The 21,796-nt window shown below is 40.7% G+C and overlaps 1 protein-coding gene across 1 annotated transcript in view; it reads left to right on the forward strand.

Moving 5' to 3' along the window:
* The first annotated feature begins 16,926 nt into the window (after window positions 1-16,926).
* Window positions 16,927-21,796, forward strand: part of nav1b (neuron navigator 1b) — a 50,806-nt gene continuing 45,936 nt past the window's right edge. Inside the window, exons 1-2 of the mRNA XM_070902024.1 lie at window positions 16,927-17,711; window positions 17,932-18,020. Coding sequence (XP_070758125.1) covers window positions 16,927-17,711; window positions 17,932-18,020 — 874 coding nt within the window. The remainder of the gene's footprint in view (window positions 17,712-17,931; window positions 18,021-21,796) is intronic.

Genomic DNA, 21,796 nt, shown 5'->3' on the forward strand with positions numbered 1-21,796 from the left:
CACTGGTCTGATGAAGAGAAGCAGAGGAAGGCTGAGTGGACATCAGGCTGAACAGAGGGAGGAGTTAGGACACAGAGACAGAAAGAGGGAGAGAGATGTAGGGAGGAAAAGGAGGAGAAGGATAGTTGGAGTCGTTGATGGATGGGGAGGGTGGGAGACCACAAGACCTATCTGAAACGGTCCTACTTGGTAAAGAAGCTCAAACTGTTTCTTTTAATTAAATGCGAAAAGCAACAGATGGTAACTTGTCATGTCTATAAAGGACCCCACACTGTCGAGGTAGTTCTGCATGTTAGTGACCCTGAATGGACAGAAGACACAGAACTTTTCTGAGGACAGAGGAGGAGTGAGGCCTATAGTGATGAACCCACAGAGAAGTCTCATCCGACTGATCAAGCACACTGTATGAACTTTAAAAAAAATAAAAATGTTGTGTTTAAAGGTTGTTTCCGCTGCTCCCAAGTAGCCTGGTGATGCTCTGCCAGGCCTGTACTGCAGCCGTCTTCCCTTCCTGCTCGTTGGAGGGAATTCTTCTTTTTTTTTTCTCCATCTGTTTGGTCTTTAGCAAGTGAAACACATGATCGGTTGGATTGAGGTCAGATGACTGATTTGGCAAGTTAGAGAGCATTCCACCGTTTGGCAGTAAAAGCCTCCTTTGGTTGGTTTATACATCAGTTTGGTATCCTTGTCCTGCTGCATTTTAAATTGGGGGACTATGAAGAAAAGAGTGCTACATGTTCTACACTGTTCACCAAATATGGACGTGAACAACCTCAGACAGACACCCTTAAAAGCTGAAAGTCCACTTTAACCTCATACTCATTGAGGCTAGAACATATCACTGTCCTGACACTAGTAATCTGGCTGCACTGGATTCAGATTGAGTAACAAAACATGGCACTTCATGTTTCTCTATTCTCTCATTCAGTTAATCTAGTAGGCAATCGACCTTTTATTTCATGATAACAACTGTGTTTATTTCAGATTCTTGCTCTTAACCACATCTGACATTTTCTCCTGACAGCTGCTGCAGTGGATTTGTCTGTGGGGTAGTACGTACTGCGTGCTCTCATGAAATACTCGGTGACTTTGCGTGTTGGATGCGTGCACTCCCTGCTGATGCTTTTGAGTCTCTGACGAACATTAATAAAGCATGATGAGCAGCGTTGATTTCGAGAGCGGACGTCGGATAAATCTGTTTGATTTGAAGAAGAAACACTGTGGCTGCTGCCTTACAGGGTGTTTCTGCCTGGGATGTCCCTTCTTGCTCAGTGGATTACTCACCGTCCCCAGAGGATGAGTTCTGGATGAGTTTAAGTGAGCCGTGTGACTCAGGGGGCAATAGGTCAATCGGACATCTCTCTCCAGAAATGTTAACTTAACACATATTTTGCGTGTGTCAAATGTGGCTGTAATCAGCTAACAAAAACACTAGGAAATCTCAGTTAAAGTGAATCATCATTTGTATACTTGAAAATTAATGATTATTTTCTTTGGTAACAATAACAATACATGTATTAACAATACATCTTTAACTGGAACATTTTGGCATCGACAAACCTTTTGAATTATATAAACAGATTACGGAATAAGGAAAATGGTCTGTTGATGTTCGGTACAAACCTAAATTAGGAACCTATTTGAAGAGGAATTTAACAAATAGGCAAACATCTCTATGCGCACTGTTGCGTTCAGGTACATTACCATCATCTGTAGAAACGAGTAGGTTTAATTTAGGAAAAGATTTTGTGTGTTATGTGATTCAGGTGAGGTTGAAGTCCATTTTATGTTTTTATTGCTCTTTATATGATAATTTAAAAGTTATTCCTTTTAGCAAAATGTCCGTCATCTCTAATGTCTTCTTCTGGTTAGACGATTATCTAAAAACAAGAGTTGTATTTTAGGAAGGGATCCTTTTGTTGTGGTAGATTTTATTTGTAGAGTTTGAGAGAGCAGACGCAGTTCTTTGATCGCAATGCAGTGTTACATGTGGGCAGTTATGCTGTCGTGTGAAAACCATGCATATCCAGAACGTCAACTTATCATCACAACTTGTGACAATGCATTTTTCAGAGGACCCAAAGGGTTTGCAAATGGTTTATTCAACAAGAGGTGGGAAGTTTTAAGTGACACTAAATGAAAGATCACCAATTTTGAAGATACACGACTTCCACTGGACAGCGAGGAAAAGTAATTTCACCACTGCAACAGTATTTTGGTGTTTTATACACACATAATAGAGACATAGACACAATAAACAACTACTAGTAATAATACTACCACTACTACATTAAGAGCATTGTTGGCATTTTACTGTGATCTTGTCCACTGTGACATTCAACAATTGTGCAGGTAGGGGTTCACACACTGTCTCTCACACTTTATTAGAGCACATCACACATGTGACCTTTACATTATGATAGATGTGACAGATGGATAGTCAACGTAACTATAAAGTCATCCTGCTGTTCACCAAAATTAAACTCTGAGGTACAATCTCATGCATTCTGCAGCATTTGTTCCTTGTTTTTCTTTTGTCATTTGGTAAAAAAAAACATGGATGTTATCACTTCCAGCATGGCTCAGATATCTCCCTACAAAAGAGGAGAATCTGGAAAGGTGAAACTGCTAGGGAGACTGTAGTCGATACTGGGGGGGGGAGTAAAAGCCAGCAGAGAGTGATGCTGCTCGGTCTGCCTTCCTCCCTCTCTCCAAGCCCTCTAGGCTCTTCACCATCATAGGAAGAGACAATGATGAACTCAAGAAGCCTATTTATAGCTCGTGATTGGCCAACACTAGCCCTCTGTTTCTGCTGTATGGACATCCGCCTTGGCTAGTTGTGTAGTATGTGTACATGTGATTATGCTCATGACAGAGAGGGAGAAGAGAGGAAGAGAGGAGTAGAGTGACAGAGACTCAGTTGATTTAATCCAGAGGAAGAGGAGAGGATAAGAGGCAGGGACGGGGCTGGGCTGTGGTCCATCCATCAGTGTACGGAGGAGTGGTGATTGCTTATTGGAGTCTCATGGAGGAATTCGGCTCAGTCTCTTTTTTTTTTTCATTTTGACCTGACTTGGAGCCAGGACTCCTCCCCTGGTAATGGTCTCCCCTTTGGCAGCGTTTTTCACAGAAGCTTTGCCAAGTTGTCAGGTGAGGAGGAAGAGCTGGAGGAGGTGAGTTGACTTCACGCTGAGAATGCGTTTGCATGGCAACTAGCCGTCAGCGTGTCAGTGTATTTGGCTTTGTGCACGTCGGTGTTTAGTGTTAAATCTACTGTGGCTGATGTGCACGATGTTGTGTGTTATTTCTGCCAGAATAATCTCATGTAGCCTCAGTTTGCAAATTCCAAGTGCCTGTTTTTTAATGTGTGTTCTAACTTTACTGTATGAGCTGAAACCAATAGTCAATTAATAGATGGACCAGAAGATTAATCAGCAACTATTTTGATAATCTATTTATTGTTTAAGATTTACAGGTTCCACCTTCTGAAATGTGAATATTTGCTGGTCATCTTGGTCTTCTACGGTATTAAAGCACATGTCTTCGGGTTTTAGATTCACGGTTGGACAAAACAAGACATTTAAATACGTCAACTTGGGCTATGAGAAATTGTGATGTCACTTTTTACTTTTCGATTGTCGATTTTAATCGAGAAAATAATCCACAGATTAATTGACGAACATAATCATTAGTTGCAGCCCAACATTGCTGATTTATTGTTTGAATATTGTATTATTCATTAAACTCATTAAACTCTTTTTTTATTCAGTGTTCAGGGACGTCAGTATTCAAGTTACTAATCCTAAATTTAACTTTTTAACCAAAAAGCAAAGTCGTTCAAACACCAGTAAATAGAAATGTTTGTAACGTTTCATGTAATGTCTTTTAGATGGATTACGAAATGAAATTATAACCCCTGTTCATACAATAAACATTATCAGATGTATTTTGGGGGGGTGGTAATTGTGTTTAGGGCAGAGGGAGTTTGGCAGGATGTCAGAGCTGGCCGACCCTCTCTGTCTGATTCAACACGAAGCAGTTTGACGTTTCACTGAGTTTAATGTGCTCTCTGCTGCACGCACTGCGGCCATAATGAGAGGCGAAGAGATGCAGTTTCATGAATTAGTCAGTAGAGGTCACGTATGGCCAGAGATTATGTTCGAGCGAAGCTGAGACACACCCTGATTTCTCTCTTTTGGTGTGTACTACTTGCTGTAAGCCATGCTGATGTGAAAAGGTGACAAGGTCTATTAACTGAAGCAGAGCTTGCATGCATCGGAGTGTGAAGTGCACAATTAATAAGCTGTGAGAGTAGAGTGAGGGATGAAGGACTTTGCTATCAAATCAGTTCACTTGGGCTGTTTTGTACCTGCCTGTGAACCCACTGATTCTTTATCTTTGCACCTTTAATTAAGATGTGATTATGTTCCGCCCCGTGCGAGGGATCCAATAATGTAGATAGCATTTTGTATCTCTCAAGGTCAGACAGAATATGTGTACAGTGTGTGTACTGTGTGTGTACTGTGTGTGTACTGTGTGTGTACTGTGTGTGTACTGTGTGTGTGTGTCTGTGTGGAGATTAATTACACATTTCTGAATATTTCGATGTCCAGCCAGTACACATCTTTGACTGTAATCCTCACTTATCTCCTGCCTGTGACTCAACACAGAGGATGTAGGGCTCTAATTTCCAAACTGCCTCAGTCTATAATCTCTCCTCATGAACTTTAGTCATCCTGCAGAGCGATTTAACTTCAAGGACAGGCAATTTGCTCAAATGCGCAAGAGGGAATATAACATAACCCACCCTCACACCACCCATTGCCTTGTATCTTCACACCAGTATGTGTTGTGTCATTGCTCTCGGCACATGCTAAATTTGGTCATGATCCACCACATGTCCTTGGCCTGCACATTTTCTGCCTTGTAAGTTGATTGTGTGAGTCATTTTGCAATATTTGGCCTCACAACACTCGGGCGGGGGGTTGTCTTAGTCACAGTTTGTAATCCCCACCTCAAAGATTATGAGAAAAGGTGTGTGTGAGCCCATGCTGTTACCATGTCATCGCTCCTGTCATTCTTTTTTTCCTGAGCTGACACCTCTGAGTCGGCTTCCTTTGGCCCAGATTCCCACTGAGGGTCGTGCTGAGGGAGCCTGTGCCCTGTAGGCAGCTAACTACAAACATGCAGTGACAATTCAAATCAGTCCAGTTCATTGGCTCTGGCTGTGACTCGGGACACTGAGCGCAAGGCGGAAAAGATGCATACGTAACCCGCCAAGCTGAACAGTGACAGATAGAAAGAGAGAGAGACAAGACAGTGCAGATTTTGTGAGTATTTCACCAGGTATATGGCCCAGTTTGAGCTCAGCACTTTTCTTCAGAGATACTTGCACTGGAACAGCGCCAGGTCCATTTGCAAGTCAGAGAGAGCACGCCTGGCGGCTAAGTAGTCTCATCCACAGGCACCAACTGCAGCAGAGGATCTGTCTAGAGTATTGTTATGCAAGCAGGAAGGGAGCAGTCCCACTTTGATCCAGACATCGGACGGAGGCTGGAATGCTTCGGTCCTCAATGCTGCTTGAGCTGGAGGCTGCCGTTTGCAGTCCCATCTGGGAATTAGCTTGTTGGACAGTGTACTGCACTAGCACAGGGCTCGGAGTAGCCAGTTAGATCATAAGAGGGATGGACTGATGGACACAGGAAGATAAGGCTCATCACTCAGCTTGGCACTCTGGGTCTCAGCTTCCCCTGCACTTGCTATTGCATCACTAAGTTTTGTCAAGCTCCTTTTAGGTAAGTTTGAGTTCCTTGTTGAATACTGGGGACGAATAATGTCCATAAGAGTATGTAATACCAAAATGTGGCTACTGAGAGGCATGCCAGCTGCACAGTTAGATTTGTTTTAATTAAACTGGATTTTAAATCATTTTATTGATCTGAACTTTCCATTCCTCCTCATGACCTTGTTGTCCAAAACAGCTCAGATAAACAAGTGCACTACTACACTACACTACACTGTGTTTGTTGAGCATGTGAGCAGTTGGCAGACAAAGTCCTTTGACAAAATGACTGCAGGCAGAGAGTGAGGCCTGAGGGGAAACAGGACAAGTCAAGCTGCTGAACTAATTCCTGCAAAGACTTTGTGGTCCCGTGCTGGACTTTTATTGTCCTGCCTGGGACGGGGAGTCATGTGCTCAGTAATTGCCTGGGATGTACTGCTGACTCATACCAGTGTGTGCTACAGGCTACCACTGCATCAGGTTCAAACTTCGCACTACTCATCTCCTTAGTTTACATCGTGATACAGTAGACTGTGATCATTCATGCGTTACTGTTTGATGTCCTCATCAAAGAGTGGATCAACATGAGCTGTTCTTTCAGTGCTGGAAGCAATTTCTTTAAAATATGTGGCGTTTTGTTTTAAAAATTCTAAAAAATATATTAATTTGTAAACACAAAAAACACCATTAATATACAAACATATAAATGCACTTGAGGTGGGTATCCTTAGACATCTTTCAATACTATGTTGAATGTTTTTCTGCAAAACCTTTTTAATTTAAAGTGCTTTTACTCATCAATATTTTATATTAAGAATTGATTAAATGCGTAAATGTAATTGTGTGCTCGTAGTGATGAACCCACAGAGAATTATCACCTGAGTCTGCAGCTCTTCTCAGCTCTACGGAGTCTTTTAGCTTCTTTCAGCTCATTGTTTTGGTTTTCCAGCCCACAACTGTTTTAGTTCATAGTATATTATAGTAAATAGTATATTCCACAGGACATTTAACAGAGCTAACAAGTAAAGAAGGAATCTGACAGTTTTTATTACTCTGTGCTTTGCTATGACACATTCTGGTTTGTACCAAACCGTATTGAAGTTCCATACCCAGCCCTAGCATGCACTAATGCACACAATGCAGACCTTAAAGTAATTCAATGCTACATAGGGAGCCCATGCATGGCTCTGGGAATACCACTAATGGTGGGTGATGTCATTGCCAATAAAACAGATCTAACTGGCTGCACTTTTGAACTTTAACTAATTTCAGTGTCACTCTGGATTATGGTATGACAACACAGAAATAGTGTCCTGTGGTAACACGACATCTATTATGGCGGTGAAAAATGCTGCTGAGGGCATAATTTTCTCCCTTGTCAACAGCCTGCATCATGTCCAAGACACTTTGAGAAGCTCTGCATACGTAAAGCAGATGCTTTGTAGCTTCCTTCTCATCATTCCTTCAAAGAAGTACCACTGCAAGCATTGTGGTCACACTGAGCTACTGCACAGTAAATCCATAGATGATTTCAAATTACACGTCGTCAAAATAATTATGATGATTATAATATTCTAGCACATGCATTTACAGGGATGTTTATGATGGGATGTTTTCAAATACTGGGAAGCATCATCTTCAAAGGGCGATTTTTGTTCCCTCGTAAATGCCACGTCTCAGTGTGTCCTGAATCCAACTGTGTGTGTGTGTGTGGTTTGTCTGGTTTGGAAAGTCTAGTCCACAGACACGCTCCAGTGGCAGACATGTTCCACCTTGGCTAACCCAAAATGGCATGGCCTCGGAAAAACCTGATACATATTTTATGCGTTCCATATAAAGCTGTTATACAATATTGAGAGTTCAGAACAGAGTTTTGTCAAAGATCAGGTACAAGACGCGACACGAGGATAAAGATGGTGAAGATGACTCCCCCATATTGTGTGCAGAGTTGCAGGTCTGGCTTTATCTTTGTTTTGATGTCTGAGTCTGTGATGAAAGCCAGAGGCAAGAATGTCAAACATGAGCAGTTTTGGGTGACAATGTCAGGGGTGATCTTTACACTATGGTCTGTTTCTGGTCCAGTTAGAACAACTATTAGTATTGACTGTGGCGTCTTTAATAAATACATAATGATCAGTATTTGCTTTTGTTTGAAGTGTAGTAAGATACAAATATATATTTAAATAATCTGACTTGAACTTCAGAAACTAAAGTCCTTCAGTGTTGAGTCTTCAGGTTACAATTTATATCACTGTGAACATCTTGACAGCTGTTGAGTGACATGTTGCAGCCACTGGAGAACTGACATTTCAGTACAGCTTGCCCCCCAGTGAACAGAAGCCCAGTTGAACCAGACATTGATGGGAGACACACAGGGGGCTCTTGGTGATAACACTGTATAGATGGACTAGGAGACAGTGGCTGTATTTGAATCCTTTGAGTAAATATGGCTTTGTGACTGTTTGTCTTGACCCAAAATTAGTAGACTTCTCTACATCCAACTAGCAACATGTTGTTCCTAAACTTCTTTGACCCATATGCACTAAAAGCATCCTTACTACAATATCACTTATATCATACATATAAACATAACCATAGCAGAGTCCACCTATAATACACTATAAAAAACATACATAAACTGGTGTATGAACTACAAATATGTGCGTAAATGAAGGCCAAAATTTGGCTATAACTGAAAAGGTTCAGTGTAATAGTCCCATCAGCTTTTGCCCAGATTCTGATTTTGTATTTCCTGGATCACCTGACCTATCTTACCTCTAACTACAAGTAGTAACTAACAAGTAATATATTTGTTTTAAAGTGTAAGTAATGTGAATGCTGGTGTTGGCCGCAGATTTAAACGGTCAGATTGTGATTAACAGTGGGTTCATCAGGGAGGTTGTATATGTAGCTGGTATAACCCACCATGTTGGATTGTCCCTGATCTAGTTTCCCTAAAGATGTACTGGGTGTACATTTCACCTCAAAAGGAAGTCTGCATTCGGTCTGATGTGGGTAATACTGACAGATGGAGAGGGTCAACATTTCTGCTGGTCATTTTGGTTCTGCAGTGTTAAAGACCGAGCTCAGTGGTGCCACTGAGAGCCATATGTACGCAGGTTTTCACTCCAACCATTTAAGCCGTTTTCACTAATTAGTTCCTCCCCTTCTGCCGGAAGCAGTGTTAATAGTACAATGAACTCAGTGATATGAATGGAAACATCCGTACGTGTCTGTTCAGCATATTGTTATGCTGTAGCACCCTGGCCTACAAAAGCATTTTCTATTTTTTACGCCAAGTGCAAGATGAAAAAAGAAAAGCACTGTGTTGTTTACTCTGCTGGCTCCTGAGACAAGCTGACAGCTTTCAGAAATCAGAGAAGCAGATGCTCAACAGGTCACATAAACTGTGGCTTTGACTGTGGCAACTGACAGAAGGACTTCTGTCAATCAGGCTCTGACATTGTAAAAAAATATGCGTGCGCATGTGTTTGTACATACAGGTGTTACGTCTGCTGCCTTCGTTGTTTTTATTTTTACTCAGTCGGCCTTTCTGTCACTGTCTCCAGCTCCAGCTTCTCACTTCCCCCAGGGCCGAGCATTTTTAAGGAACTCTCCCGACCTGCCATTCTCCATCCATCCACCAGATGCCCTCCCAGATGTCCCCCCCGGTTACCTGACTCCTGCAGCCAAATGCTCACCTGTTCCTCATTCCCCAATTAAACCTTCACAGTATTTATACCAGCCCATCTCCACCTGCTCCTGGCCAGATTGTCAGTGTTGTTCTGTGCCTTTTGCTTTCCAGCCTCTTGAACTCAAATCTGTACCTGTACCTTTTCCCCGCCCTGTTGCTGTTAACCTGTGGATTCTTGGCTACTTCTGCCTGGACTGCTGCCTTTGCCTGTAGGCTTGTGTATCATTATTTTACTAGTGTATCACTAAACATTGTTTGCATTTGGGTCCTTTTCGTTGCTGCAAGACAGGTGTAGTCGATAGTGTTGAGCTATTTCAAGTTACCCCATAGAGCACCATTCATAGGTTTTCAATAGGATCTCGAGACAGAGAAGCAGAACGCTGTGCAAATTTACTTACTGCAGTCTTTTCTTGTGCGCCTCGAGGATGAAAGTGAAAAGACGTGTTTTATTTGCTTATGCATGAACTGAATCACTTGTACTATTTTAGGTGTTGTTGCTACATAGTTTGGAGAGTTTTCAAGTGTATTTCCGATGCACTTCTCTTCTCCTACCTATTCTAATGACCCAGTTCACAAGACTGATGGTCCGCCACAGACAACTGCCCACACTTTGACTCATCACAGCGCTGCAGTATGCTGTGTAACTGGCTTCCTGTTCCTACATGGGCTACAGTTCACTTCAGAGAACTGTGTCAGTTGCATAACAGCAGCATAACTGCAGAGGCTGGTTGTTTCAGTGTGCATAAGGGAATTTACAATGCAACATCGTGTACTGCTTATGACCATTTTCCCAAGCCATGTCTACTTTTGTTTCAGGTTAAAATAAATGATTCATATCAGAGCAGTGATGTAACCTGGGGTATTACATTTGAAAAGGCCTCATTGACCCTGCAGACACTGCTAGTTTGAATGGTTCATTTTAATTGGACTACAAACCGATATTAATGCGCATTTGCCTCTCATATGAGTCATTTTCTAGGCTTGTGTTTCTTTTTAATGTCAAATTATCTTGGGCAACTGTGCTCTTATTTTGAAAAAAGGGAAATAGAGAGCTAGCAGACGTGACTACAGATTTTACAGAGATTGTTACATACATAGGACATCATTTAAAGCATCTTTTTTGATAAATATACCATCATTATTAAGTGTGACCAGAAGTACAGATTTATATACGTATCAAAGCGTACAGACAGTAGTTCTGCAATGTTCCACAACCTGATCCAATATGGACTTTACCCTTAAAGATGATTTCTGTCTGATTGATTGATCCCCAACATTGAGTGTTTTCAAACAGTGCTAGCAGAACACAGCTGCCTGATGCTGACGCATTATTCAGGGTGTTGATGATGTCATGGCATTACTGACCATGGTTAATCACTTAAAGTGACTTATAAGGGATAAATCCCTGTAATGGGCCAACAGATTAACTCACCCGCCTAAATGCCCACACTAATCTCGCTTGCCACAAAAAGTACAGTAGGCTTTAATGGAAAAGACAATATGTCAGTATTTAATGGTGTTATGGTAATCTTTGACTAATTGATGTTCAGCAAACATGACAGAAAAATGTATGAAGTGACATATTTGTTGGTGATGACAAGACAGAAAAACATGGTTTACTTAATGCCTTTACAAGTGAACACAGTGCAGGGGAGTGCTGCTGCAGTCTGCTCTTATTACAATGTGTGATGGACGAGGACGGAGAGCCTGACTATAATCGATGTTGGAGAGGCCGTGCATTTTATTCTGTAGCAGGAAACGCAAACTTTAAAACGTTTTGCTGTACAAGCTCTCAGTGTTTTTGTCCAGAGATCCACTTCAGTCTGCTTGCTTGCTGCTACGGCAGGTGAATAAGAACATTATAGTAATTTGATCACAAGAAGCAGCCATGTACACACATTGCAGCTTATATTAAAGACAGAAAATGTGACAATGTGAAATGTTTATACATTTTTATACATCTTGAAATGATGATTGTGAATTATTTATTTTTGTTATAGGGACAAATACATAGCATGAACCAATGCCACATAAAGTACCACAGCACCGTAGCCTAAACTATTTTACAACACTCGTCTCCAGATGAGTCTCTTTACAATAATGATGATAGTAACTCTTTTTTTTCTGGATGCCATATTTTACATTGCGTACATGTTTATCTAAATACTTCCTGGGTTTGGGTGACCAAAAGAAATAACTTACACTGACAGTGTCTCGTGGGCAATGTCACCGATTACAGTTTTAATTGAACACATTACAGATTTCTTTGTGTGTCGATTGTCCACAGAATTTTGTACCTCGCTCACTGCAAATTTAATTGCTCTGAGTGCCATGTGATGCCTTCTGCTGAAAGACTGTTGCCATATGTCATTTAATCAGACTACTCAAATTGATTTTGTTACTCACAGTAAGCCTGAAACATTTGACAAGACTAAGAGTCTACGGCCACGCTAGCGTCTCTGTGAGGCAGTGTGGTGCTTTGAGCTAACCCCAGCATGCTAACATGTTCCGAATGATCATGCAAACATGCTGAAGTTTTGCAGGCATAATGTTTATCATGGTCACCATCTTAATTTAGCCTGCATGCTAACATTTAGCACTTAATATAAAGTACAGTTGAAACTGATGGGAATGCCATTGGTTTTGCAGGTATTTGGTTGTAAACCATCCTTAGAGTCACACTGCTAAAAATGTCTCAACACTCGAATAACAAAATTAATATAATGCTATTCTGGTTCCAGTTAGTTAATTTGCAGCTTTGTCTACAAATCATCGTCGTAATTAACTGGATTGACTTAAATAATATAATAAATAATATAAAAAGATATAGTGTGTGTGTGTGTGTGTGTGTGTGTGTGTGTGTGTGTGTGTGTGTGTGTGTGTGTGTGTGTGTGTGTGTGTGTGTGTGTGTGTGTGTGTGTGTGTGTGTGTGTGTGTGTGTGTGTGTGTGTGTGTGTGTGTGTGTGTGTGTGTGTGTGTATAGTCATGATATAAGAAACTGTAGCTTTTGGCTTCCAACTATTTTGTTGTCCACAAATCCAAAGTAGCTAAAAAACTGTGCTGCTAAAGAGACAAAGTGTAGCTTTCAGCTGTCACAAACAATGGAAACGCAAAGTCTGGACTGGTGTCACCTAACAGTGTGCCTTCAGCCAAATGTAAGAAGAGCCGAGCTTTACTTCTGTCCACTTCATTGTTCATCTGTGCATGTGAATGTGTCTTTGTGTGCATGTGTGCATCTTTGATACTGTGACCATGTTTGCCCCAACAGAATTCCTCTCTGACAAAATAGGACACAGGAGGAAGCAGTGAAAACCAGGAATCTGGGACTTGGTGCTATATATAAAAATTAGATCAGGCCTCTTGTAAAACTAGATAGTGAGGAAATTGAATTATGTAGATAATGATGCACTCGTTCAACTCTATTATCTATTGGTGCTCGGCTGGAATGGAGAGAAACTGGAGCACAAAGAGACTGAAACGGCAAACGGCCAAATTCAGCTCGTTAAATATCTGCAAGTGAAAGGAAACATTCACCATTTTATAAGGTGACACCTCACGAGATGACATTTGGCACAAAACAAAACAGTAATTACGGAAGGCATCAAAAGCCCTGAAGCGGTTCACTGAATGATGATGATTTCCAGATTTGGTCTTTTCTTTTTTCTTTCAAAATGGATTTATAGCATTTAGAAAATAGGCTCTTCTGATGTCTTATGAGCACAGTATCAAACCCTTTGGCACTGCAGTTTGGAGACTTCACCAGAGTAAAGTGATCCCACGCCGACATGTTGTTGGTCTGTACGAGTATCTTTAGTCTGGCCCTCGGGCTGATTATAGGTTTGGAAGAATGGGGCAGCTTTAGCTCCTTGTGCTGCTGGCTGGATGCTTTGATGATGGCATGTTGAAAGGCTGGCATGTTAAAAAGGAGCTGAAAGTCACATTCAAAACTGTCACAGAAACATGAGCCCCGGGGGGGAAATACAAAGCCTGATGTCACCAGAGGAAGATCGAAGTATGAGTCACTAATATATCTGTTCATAATGGCTGAAATGTGTGTGTGTGAGTGTGTGGAGCTGTAGGGGACGTGAAGACATGTAGTTTCCATTCATCTTTTCTCACTGGCTTGTTGCCGTCCAGCATCCATTTGCCCCCACTCACATTAAAGCAGCACGTGGGTCTAAATTGTTTCACCGTAAGCTGCATCATACTGCTAAGTGTAGCTCGTCTGTGTTGAGAGCAAGTTAGTCTGCACCGCACCACACTGTTGTCGTCTTATTGTCTCGGTGCTGAGGATTGACTGATGTTGGACATGTATTTACTCAGGTAAGACGACACATCCTCATCTCATTTAGCCCTGTCGGTGTAGATTCAGAGAGCGTGCATTTTTCATCATCATGGATAAATACTGTTATCATTTTATATAAATTCTGTTTTGCAAATTATATTTAAAAAATAATAATAAAATGAGTTTGTGTTTTTATGTAATGTTTAACAGTGGAACACAATCAATTTGCTTAATATGTGAATTTGCATTAATTTCCATATCGTCACATACTGTGCATTGATCTTTGAAAAATATTTGTATTCATGTTGTTACACTGATTTCAACCATATTGCTTCTATGTAAGATGTCATTTCCTGCTCTGTTAAATACACATACTGTGTTATTTACATATATGTACCTATGAGTCTGCATGTGTGTGTTTTGTGTCGGTTGAAGCAGTATTTGTCATGCACATCAGGATGTTTCAAGGCTTCACATCACTTTATAGGAGCGATATTTGAGGGATGAGGGCACACAGGGACTTGTTTTTGGTCTAGAAAAAACTTTGTCAGGAGAAAGAACAAAGGGAGAAACCACAGGAAAAGCAACAGAGGAGGAATCCTCTCTCGGGACTAACAGACATGCAAAAGGTGTCGCATGAACAGAATTCACAGTGATATTATTGTCAAGTTAAGGGCTTACATTGTAATATTACTTTTTGCAAACAAAACCTTTCTGGCTTAAGTAATTTTTTTGTCATGCAGATACTGTAAAGTTTTTTTAAATAGACTGAAACTTGAAACTAGCTGATTCCTGGTGTTTTGTGGTTTATTAAACTAATTAAATTTTAACTTCATTATAGTGCTCTTCAGAATGTGGAACAAGATGTGCATTTAATCTCTCTCTCTCTGTATGTAACCTTATTCTGTTGTAGCCTTTTGAAAGGGCTGCAACTAAGGATTATTTTTTATTATCGATGAATCTGCCAATTATTCTCTCGATTAATCATTACGTCTACAGAGTGCCCAGTCCAAAACCCAACGATGTTCAATTTACAATTTACAGAGAAAAATGGCAAATGCACACATTTAAGAATCTGGTACCAGAAGATGTTTGGCATTTTTGCTTGAAAAATTATTCAAATGATGAATCAATTATCAAAACACTTCGATCAACTAATCGATAAATACACTCTTCGCTCTTCCTGATTGACATCCAATTCAGATTTGTGTTAAGGATTTAACATTGGGTCCGACTCAGTGACTCAGACACGAGACCAACACATTTACATCACATTTACATAACAATGTAAATGTTTGAAAGACACAGAATTACAACATACTGTGCAAGAATTAGAATATTAAACTGAAGACTTAGAAGGAGTAAATTATTAAAATGTTTTTTCAGAGAAATTCTGTTGTAAAATGCTTAATATTCATCTGGGGGAAAAGTGGTATTTGTTAACTAGTGACGAAGAGTTAGAAATGTTAGACAGCATTGAACTGAACCACTGTATTAATAAATACTTGATCCTGATCACTGTTATCAGTTATCAGCATTAGATGACAGGATGATGGGATGGGGATGATGGAGTTGGGGGGCTGACGAAGCCCCCACCTCTCTGCTGTCGGCAGGCCGTGGTGGGGACAGCCGGTGTTGGCATGGCCTGAAAGGAGCCGTTCTCCTGCTGCATGTGCCAAGTGGTGTCAGTCTGCTACTGGCTTTCACAGCACGCTTCACACTGGAGGTTGTGGCTACAGGACCAGGAATACATTAGGCAAAGCTGTTGAAACATATGGTGTCTTTTTAGATGCAACTGATTTGCTTTGATTGATTTTGTGTTTGATTATGTTTTAATCTAATTTAATGTACAACGTAAGTTAAATTGTTCCTGAGAAGCATTTTGGTTTCTTTTTATCTTTCCTTAGATCAGCTGTTTCACTTCCTAACTTAAGAGCGGCACTAAAAGTCACCTAACCGGCACCGTCAAGTTCCATTCACTTTCTTGATCTCAATGTTTCTCCTGGTCTGGTTCTCAGACCTTAAGGCTACTTTGATGTTGTAATTGATACTTAATGGCATAATGGTCCTTCCCCTCAAACCATCCTCTCCTCTTTCTTCTTTCCCACTCACTTACATTCACATTCAGTCAGGACGTCTGCGGTTAGAGACCTTCTCTCTGTGAGGCAGACGCCCTGGAATGCACAGCTGTTTTACAGTATTTTCTACAGGATGAATCTTACATGAAGGCTTGTTATCCATCATACAGTATACAGCATGTTGGATGTCCACTGCCTCCTATTACAGTGGTAATTGTAATAGGACTTGTAAGTGCAAGTTACAAGTGTGTGTGTATATATATATATATATATATATATATGTATATATATATATATATATATATATATATACACACACTTGTAACTTGTAACTATACACATATACATATGTATATATACATACACCAGTACCTTAATTCATGTTACTGAACAATCAGATAAACAGAAACCCTTAACTCCTCATACCCTTAACTCTGTCATTTTCTAATCAGTGAGGGATATTTAATATTTTACAATATTGTTACATTAAGATGAACCCCCTTTCAATATATATATATATATATATATATTTAACTTTTTTGTAGCAACCATTTGTTTTCTGATGAAAACATCAGACTAAATTGCTTTGCTTGATAGATTGATCATGACATCAGCATAAAGTCATCACGTTGATGCCCACTCTAGATGCTGTACTTTGCCCTTTGTCATGTCAGCCATTTGCCTGATGAAAAAGGGGTTGAATTATTGTCTGTTCTGTCTAACAAGGTTTAGTGTCCTGATACTTGCTGCCTGTTTCTGATGATTTCTTTAAGTCAAACCAAAACCTTGAAACAAACACGCCTGATGTTGCTTGGTGTCATTTTATAAATGAGGACGTTCTCACATCAGCACATAGAAAACTACTGTGACTCTTTACTTGTATTGTAGCTGAAGTTTCGTTTGCGTGTTGATCTTACACTGAATTATATTTGTACAACTGCAAAACAGTGCAATTTCTCTGAAGCTGCGTGCTAATATAGTGATATGTCACATCTGAAGCGTAAGAAATGTGTATTTTAAGATTTTGTTCTAAGTGAGATTGTCTTGCTTTCTTCTCCAGATCTCAGCCCAGTGACTCCCACCAGCCATGAGCGGTGGAGTGAATATCAAAGTCATATCTCAGAGTCAGAGCGACGGGGGTGTCAGCTCAACTCTGCCTTTGCCTCGAAGCATGATGCCTCTCTCCAAGATGGATCCCAAACAACAATACAGTGGCCTCCCCAATCCCACTGTGCAGTATCAGCACGCCGCCAAGAGAAGGCCTACCTATTCTTCATCTTCTGTTTCCTCAGGTCCTGCAGAGCTGCTGAGAGGTGCAGCTTTAAAGAACCACCTGCTGCAACAAAAAGCTGGCATGTATTCTCATAGAAGCCCAGCGGCTACAGAGCGAACCGATGGAACGTGCTCGGCGTACAGCAGCCCTCAGATACCAAAGAGAGAAGCCCCGCGCTCTAAAGACACACTGGACCTCCGCACCAGCACCCTGACCCAGACGGCTTTTCGAGACCTCCAGTTAAGACGAAACACCAACAAAAACTGGACCTTTGGAAAATATCGCCTGAGGAGCGTGGACAATGCCGCTGAGGACGACGCCTTGTGCCGGCTCTCTGCTAATGTCCAGTTGGGCCACGGTAGAGGACGTGTGCTTTATACTAAAGGTGCAAATGGGAATGAAATATCAGGGGTGTCTTCAGCTGGAATTGGCTACACCCAAAAGGAGGCGAGGAACATCTCCAACCAGGACCTGCGAAGTTCCGAAGGAGACGTGTCCAGGAACAAATCAAAGTCTTCTTATCACACATTCAACATGCCACGCAGAGGGAGTGAGCAAGGAAAAGTCAACATGGCCACTGTTGCTCCCTTCAGGTTCAGGTGAGGGCAGTGTTTCACCTTTTTAAGATGAAACAGCGTTGCATAGACTGCTGTTTAATTTTAGGACCCATCGAATATGATGCAGCCATCTCATGCTTTCTTTTATAAATCACCATCTCTGTTTTAAAAATGTGTGTTTTCCACTTTTAGTAGCACAACATTTTGTCTGTTTTTGTTTGTTTCTTTGTCTATTAAAATGTGTTTATTTCTTTTCTTGTAGGTTTCAGGTCCATGAGGACACAGATGCCTCCCTCGATGATCTTAGTGACTGCTCCTCTGACTCCATGGAGGTCTGCTGTGACGAGCTAGGTGAGTCTTTTTGAATCTCTTCCCACCAATTTATCTTTTTCTTTTCATCCTGGGAATACCGACACACCTGATGTTCCTAAAGCAGTGGTTCCTAACCTGGGCGTCCGGATCAATCCAAGGGGTCACAAGATGAGTGACTGGATAGACTTTTCTGTAATCTTGGCTCTTTCCTTGTGAAATACTGAGAAACATTTTTCTTCAGGCCTCTAGATATTATTCAGATGAATCAATATGAGAAGCAAAAAACACTCTGTGGTTGAAGTGCTCAAGGCTGTTAGGGTTAAGGCATGTGATTCCCCATCCCCCTCTCCCCTTGTTTCCTGTCATCTCTCTACTGTCGGCTATCCAATTAAGGCATAAAATCCTCCAAAAACACATATAAGAAAGAAGTTCTGTAACGAGGGGTTGTACAAACATTTGAAGGGGTCACAAGCGAAAGAAGTTGGGAACCACTGCAGTAAACCTACTAATGAGCAGTTCATCTGATGCTCAATGATATCTGAGGGTAAAAGTCCATAAAGTTTAATCATTTTGTCGACTTACAATATGATTCTCTCCCCTTGTCCTTTAGAAGTACTTGTCCTCCCTCTGTAGTGTCAATATGCCAGAACAAGTTACTTAAATCTTGGAAAGAGGAAACTTTTTCACTCGGTTCACAGAGTTCAACCAGTTAGTTATGCAAAACCCTGTTTTTCCAATTGTATTATATTACATCCTGTAACACCCAAGCTTTAATGTGGCTGAATGTTGACACTGGACTCTGTTTAGCGTGGCAGTTGTTCTCACCAGAGCTGCTGCCAACTCACAACGAAAGCTTCATACTGTATGTACCACCTGTTATGTGCATCAGGATTTCCTGAAGTACTTCACTTCTTTCTTCATGTGCATGTGGGAAAACACAGATTCTTGGCAGAGAGCCCTTCTCTCAAATCGCACAGCACTGTTAATGCAGCACTGTTTCTCAAAAGTTTTCCTGTCTCTGGTGTGCCATCGTGATTAGATGTACGTCATTCGTGTCAGTGCTGTGTTAAACATTAAAAGTTGAATGTTGTGTTTGTTCTGATGCCTGCAACAACTGTGTACAACACACATCTAGTTGCTTAGAGACTGACATACAAACATGAAGTGTGTACACGAACATACACACACTGTATTTGCTTTGTCAGTATTTAAGGAACTCTGAATATCTTGCTGAGTGAGGGCAACTCACCATTATCAGATACAACCACAACAATTCAATCATTTAATCCCAATTAGAGAGAGATTAATAATTAAAGATCATTCTGTGAATATGTGGTCTAAGTAAGTAAGCAGATACTAAAGACTCAGGTGTAATAGCCACAAAACAGAATTAATACTTAAACATTGTTGTGTGAGTTCACATCAAGACATTGGTAGATATTTTTCCATCATTTCTGCATCGTTTAATGTTAAAACTGATTTTACAAGTTCTTTCCAGACCTCACACCACAACATCAAACACACTATTGTTATATAGCTAATCCAGTAAATGCTAGTGGCTCTGTCAGGCTGTGCTATGTCCTTACTTAGCAGAGGTAAATGCTAATATCAGCATGCTAACATGCTCACAATGACAATGCTAACATGCTGATGTTTAGCAGGTATAATGTTTACCAGTTTCACTATTGTAGTTTAGCATGTTATGCTACTTTAAATACATCTGAGGCTGATGGGAATGTCATTAGTTTTGCAGGTATTTGGTCGTACATCTAAGTTTTGGACAAATTTAAAATTTTAAAATGTTGAGACATTTCAACCCAAACCTCAAATGTCAAGCACACAAATTTCAATACATTCAATAGTTGATGAGATATTTCAGTCCGGATCATCCTTAGAGCCGCCATGGTGGCTAAAGGGAGTATATTAACTATTATTAACTTAACTATATAAATAATCTATCACTTAAGCAGTTAATTAATTTCTCTTTTTAGTTGGTAGCACACCTAATTAAATGGCAGCAGTGTCTGAAGTAGTATCATTATGGTTAAAACTTAAATTACTAGCCTGAATTACAACAAGTCATTTTAGCTAATTTTGTCTGAAATATTTATCACTCCTGAACACCTAACATGCAGAACATACCTCGTGTAATTGCACTGAGCTATTATAAAACCCTCTTAACTGTCTTCTTAATTATCTTAACGACTTTGAGGGGTGAGAGCCTCCAGCCAGCCTCCTCAGGGAGAGGCCAGACCAGACTGAGTGGTCCTCAGCCGAGGGTGGACAGATGCAGGACTGAGAGATTGAGTGGTTTGATGGGAGTATCGGCTTTCACCTCCTGTCTGCGAGTTCCTCTTGTCCCCACTGGACGGACCTGAGGGACGCTTAAATTCTGTTTTTGACCATAGAGCAAAGAGATGTATCTTTGTAAGCTGTCATCCGGCTTCAACTACAAGTTAGCTGGAAGATGAAAAATAGGGTTGTTTTAATGACTGTTCCATTCACTAGAAACATCTGCAGAAAACTGAAGCTCAGTTAGGATCCCTGGTGAGAAATCTTGTTTTAAACTGACTAAAGTCTCAGAATATGGGAGACTCACTACTCCAGGATTAATACAAAACAAATTAATCACTCTGGCAAATGTTTAAACTCAGACAAGATGGTTTTACTTTTGCTATTGTTTACAGCAGCTTGAGTTAATCATGAATAGACTATTGCTCAGCACATGAAATTAATTTTGGTGAGAAAACCCTCATAATTGTTCAGGTCAGTCTTCATCCTTCTGCCTTCTCACGTTCCAGCAAACACAATGATTCTATTAGATCTCTATTTAGGCGTTTTTGTTCACTTACCACATGACTTCAACACTGTGCACAAACACGATTACATGTTCCCTTAACACGCTTCGACCTACATGTGACTATGTGCACATCTACATTGACGTTCTCTGTGGTTTTCCCCCTTTGAGCACATGTGGAAGTCTCCCAGATGTTCTTGAATCCACTGCTTTATAGCAGCTGAGCAGCCCAAAAATGATTACATGTGCTGTCCAGGGAAATATATAACAAACAGCTGTGTAACCGTCCTGTCATACCATGCACACACATAAACACACTCACAATTACTCAGATGGCCAGTTGGAGAGTGAGAATCAGACCCAGATGTGAAAGAAACCAAATGAAAGATGCAGCTCCACCCTCCTCTCCCCTGAGAAGTGGTGGCGATTTAAAGTTTCTGCATTCATATTTACAGAATGACACCATATTTCTTCAATCCGTCCAATAGTTACCGGGATATTTCATTCAACACCATAAATGTCAACGTGCTGGTGGTGCTAGAGGAAAGGTCACGGGATCACCAAAGTCATTAGTATTTATGCTCTGGGGATAATGGATACGTGTACCAAATATTATGACAATCCATCCAATAGTTGTCGAGACATTACACTAAAAAACAAGGATGTCACCAAAGTCAATAGAATTCATCCACTGAGGACCTTGAAACAAAATTTCACTCCATCCAATTTTGTAGTTGTTGAGAGATTTTGCTCCGGACCAAAGTGGTGAACTGACCAACTTAACTCTGATCGGAGGTGTTGATTTAGTTTCTCTCTGATGCAAACTTTATGCCTCGATGTGCTATGAAAACATCTAAGGCTTGCAATGAATTTGGCATGTCAGAATTTGTTGTCCTATGATTCATTAAGAAATTCCCACTCCCCCAAAACAAATAAGCTATTCACTGCATCAGTGTAAGGTCTCAGTCAGTGATCTGAGGTCAGCAGAGGAGCCCTGGAACCCGTGATGAGGAGAAAC

The sequence above is a fragment of the Enoplosus armatus genome, chromosome 3, assembly GCF_043641665.1.
Source record: "Enoplosus armatus isolate fEnoArm2 chromosome 3, fEnoArm2.hap1, whole genome shotgun sequence".
NCBI classification, from domain to species: Eukaryota; Metazoa; Chordata; class Actinopteri; order Centrarchiformes; family Enoplosidae; genus Enoplosus; species Enoplosus armatus.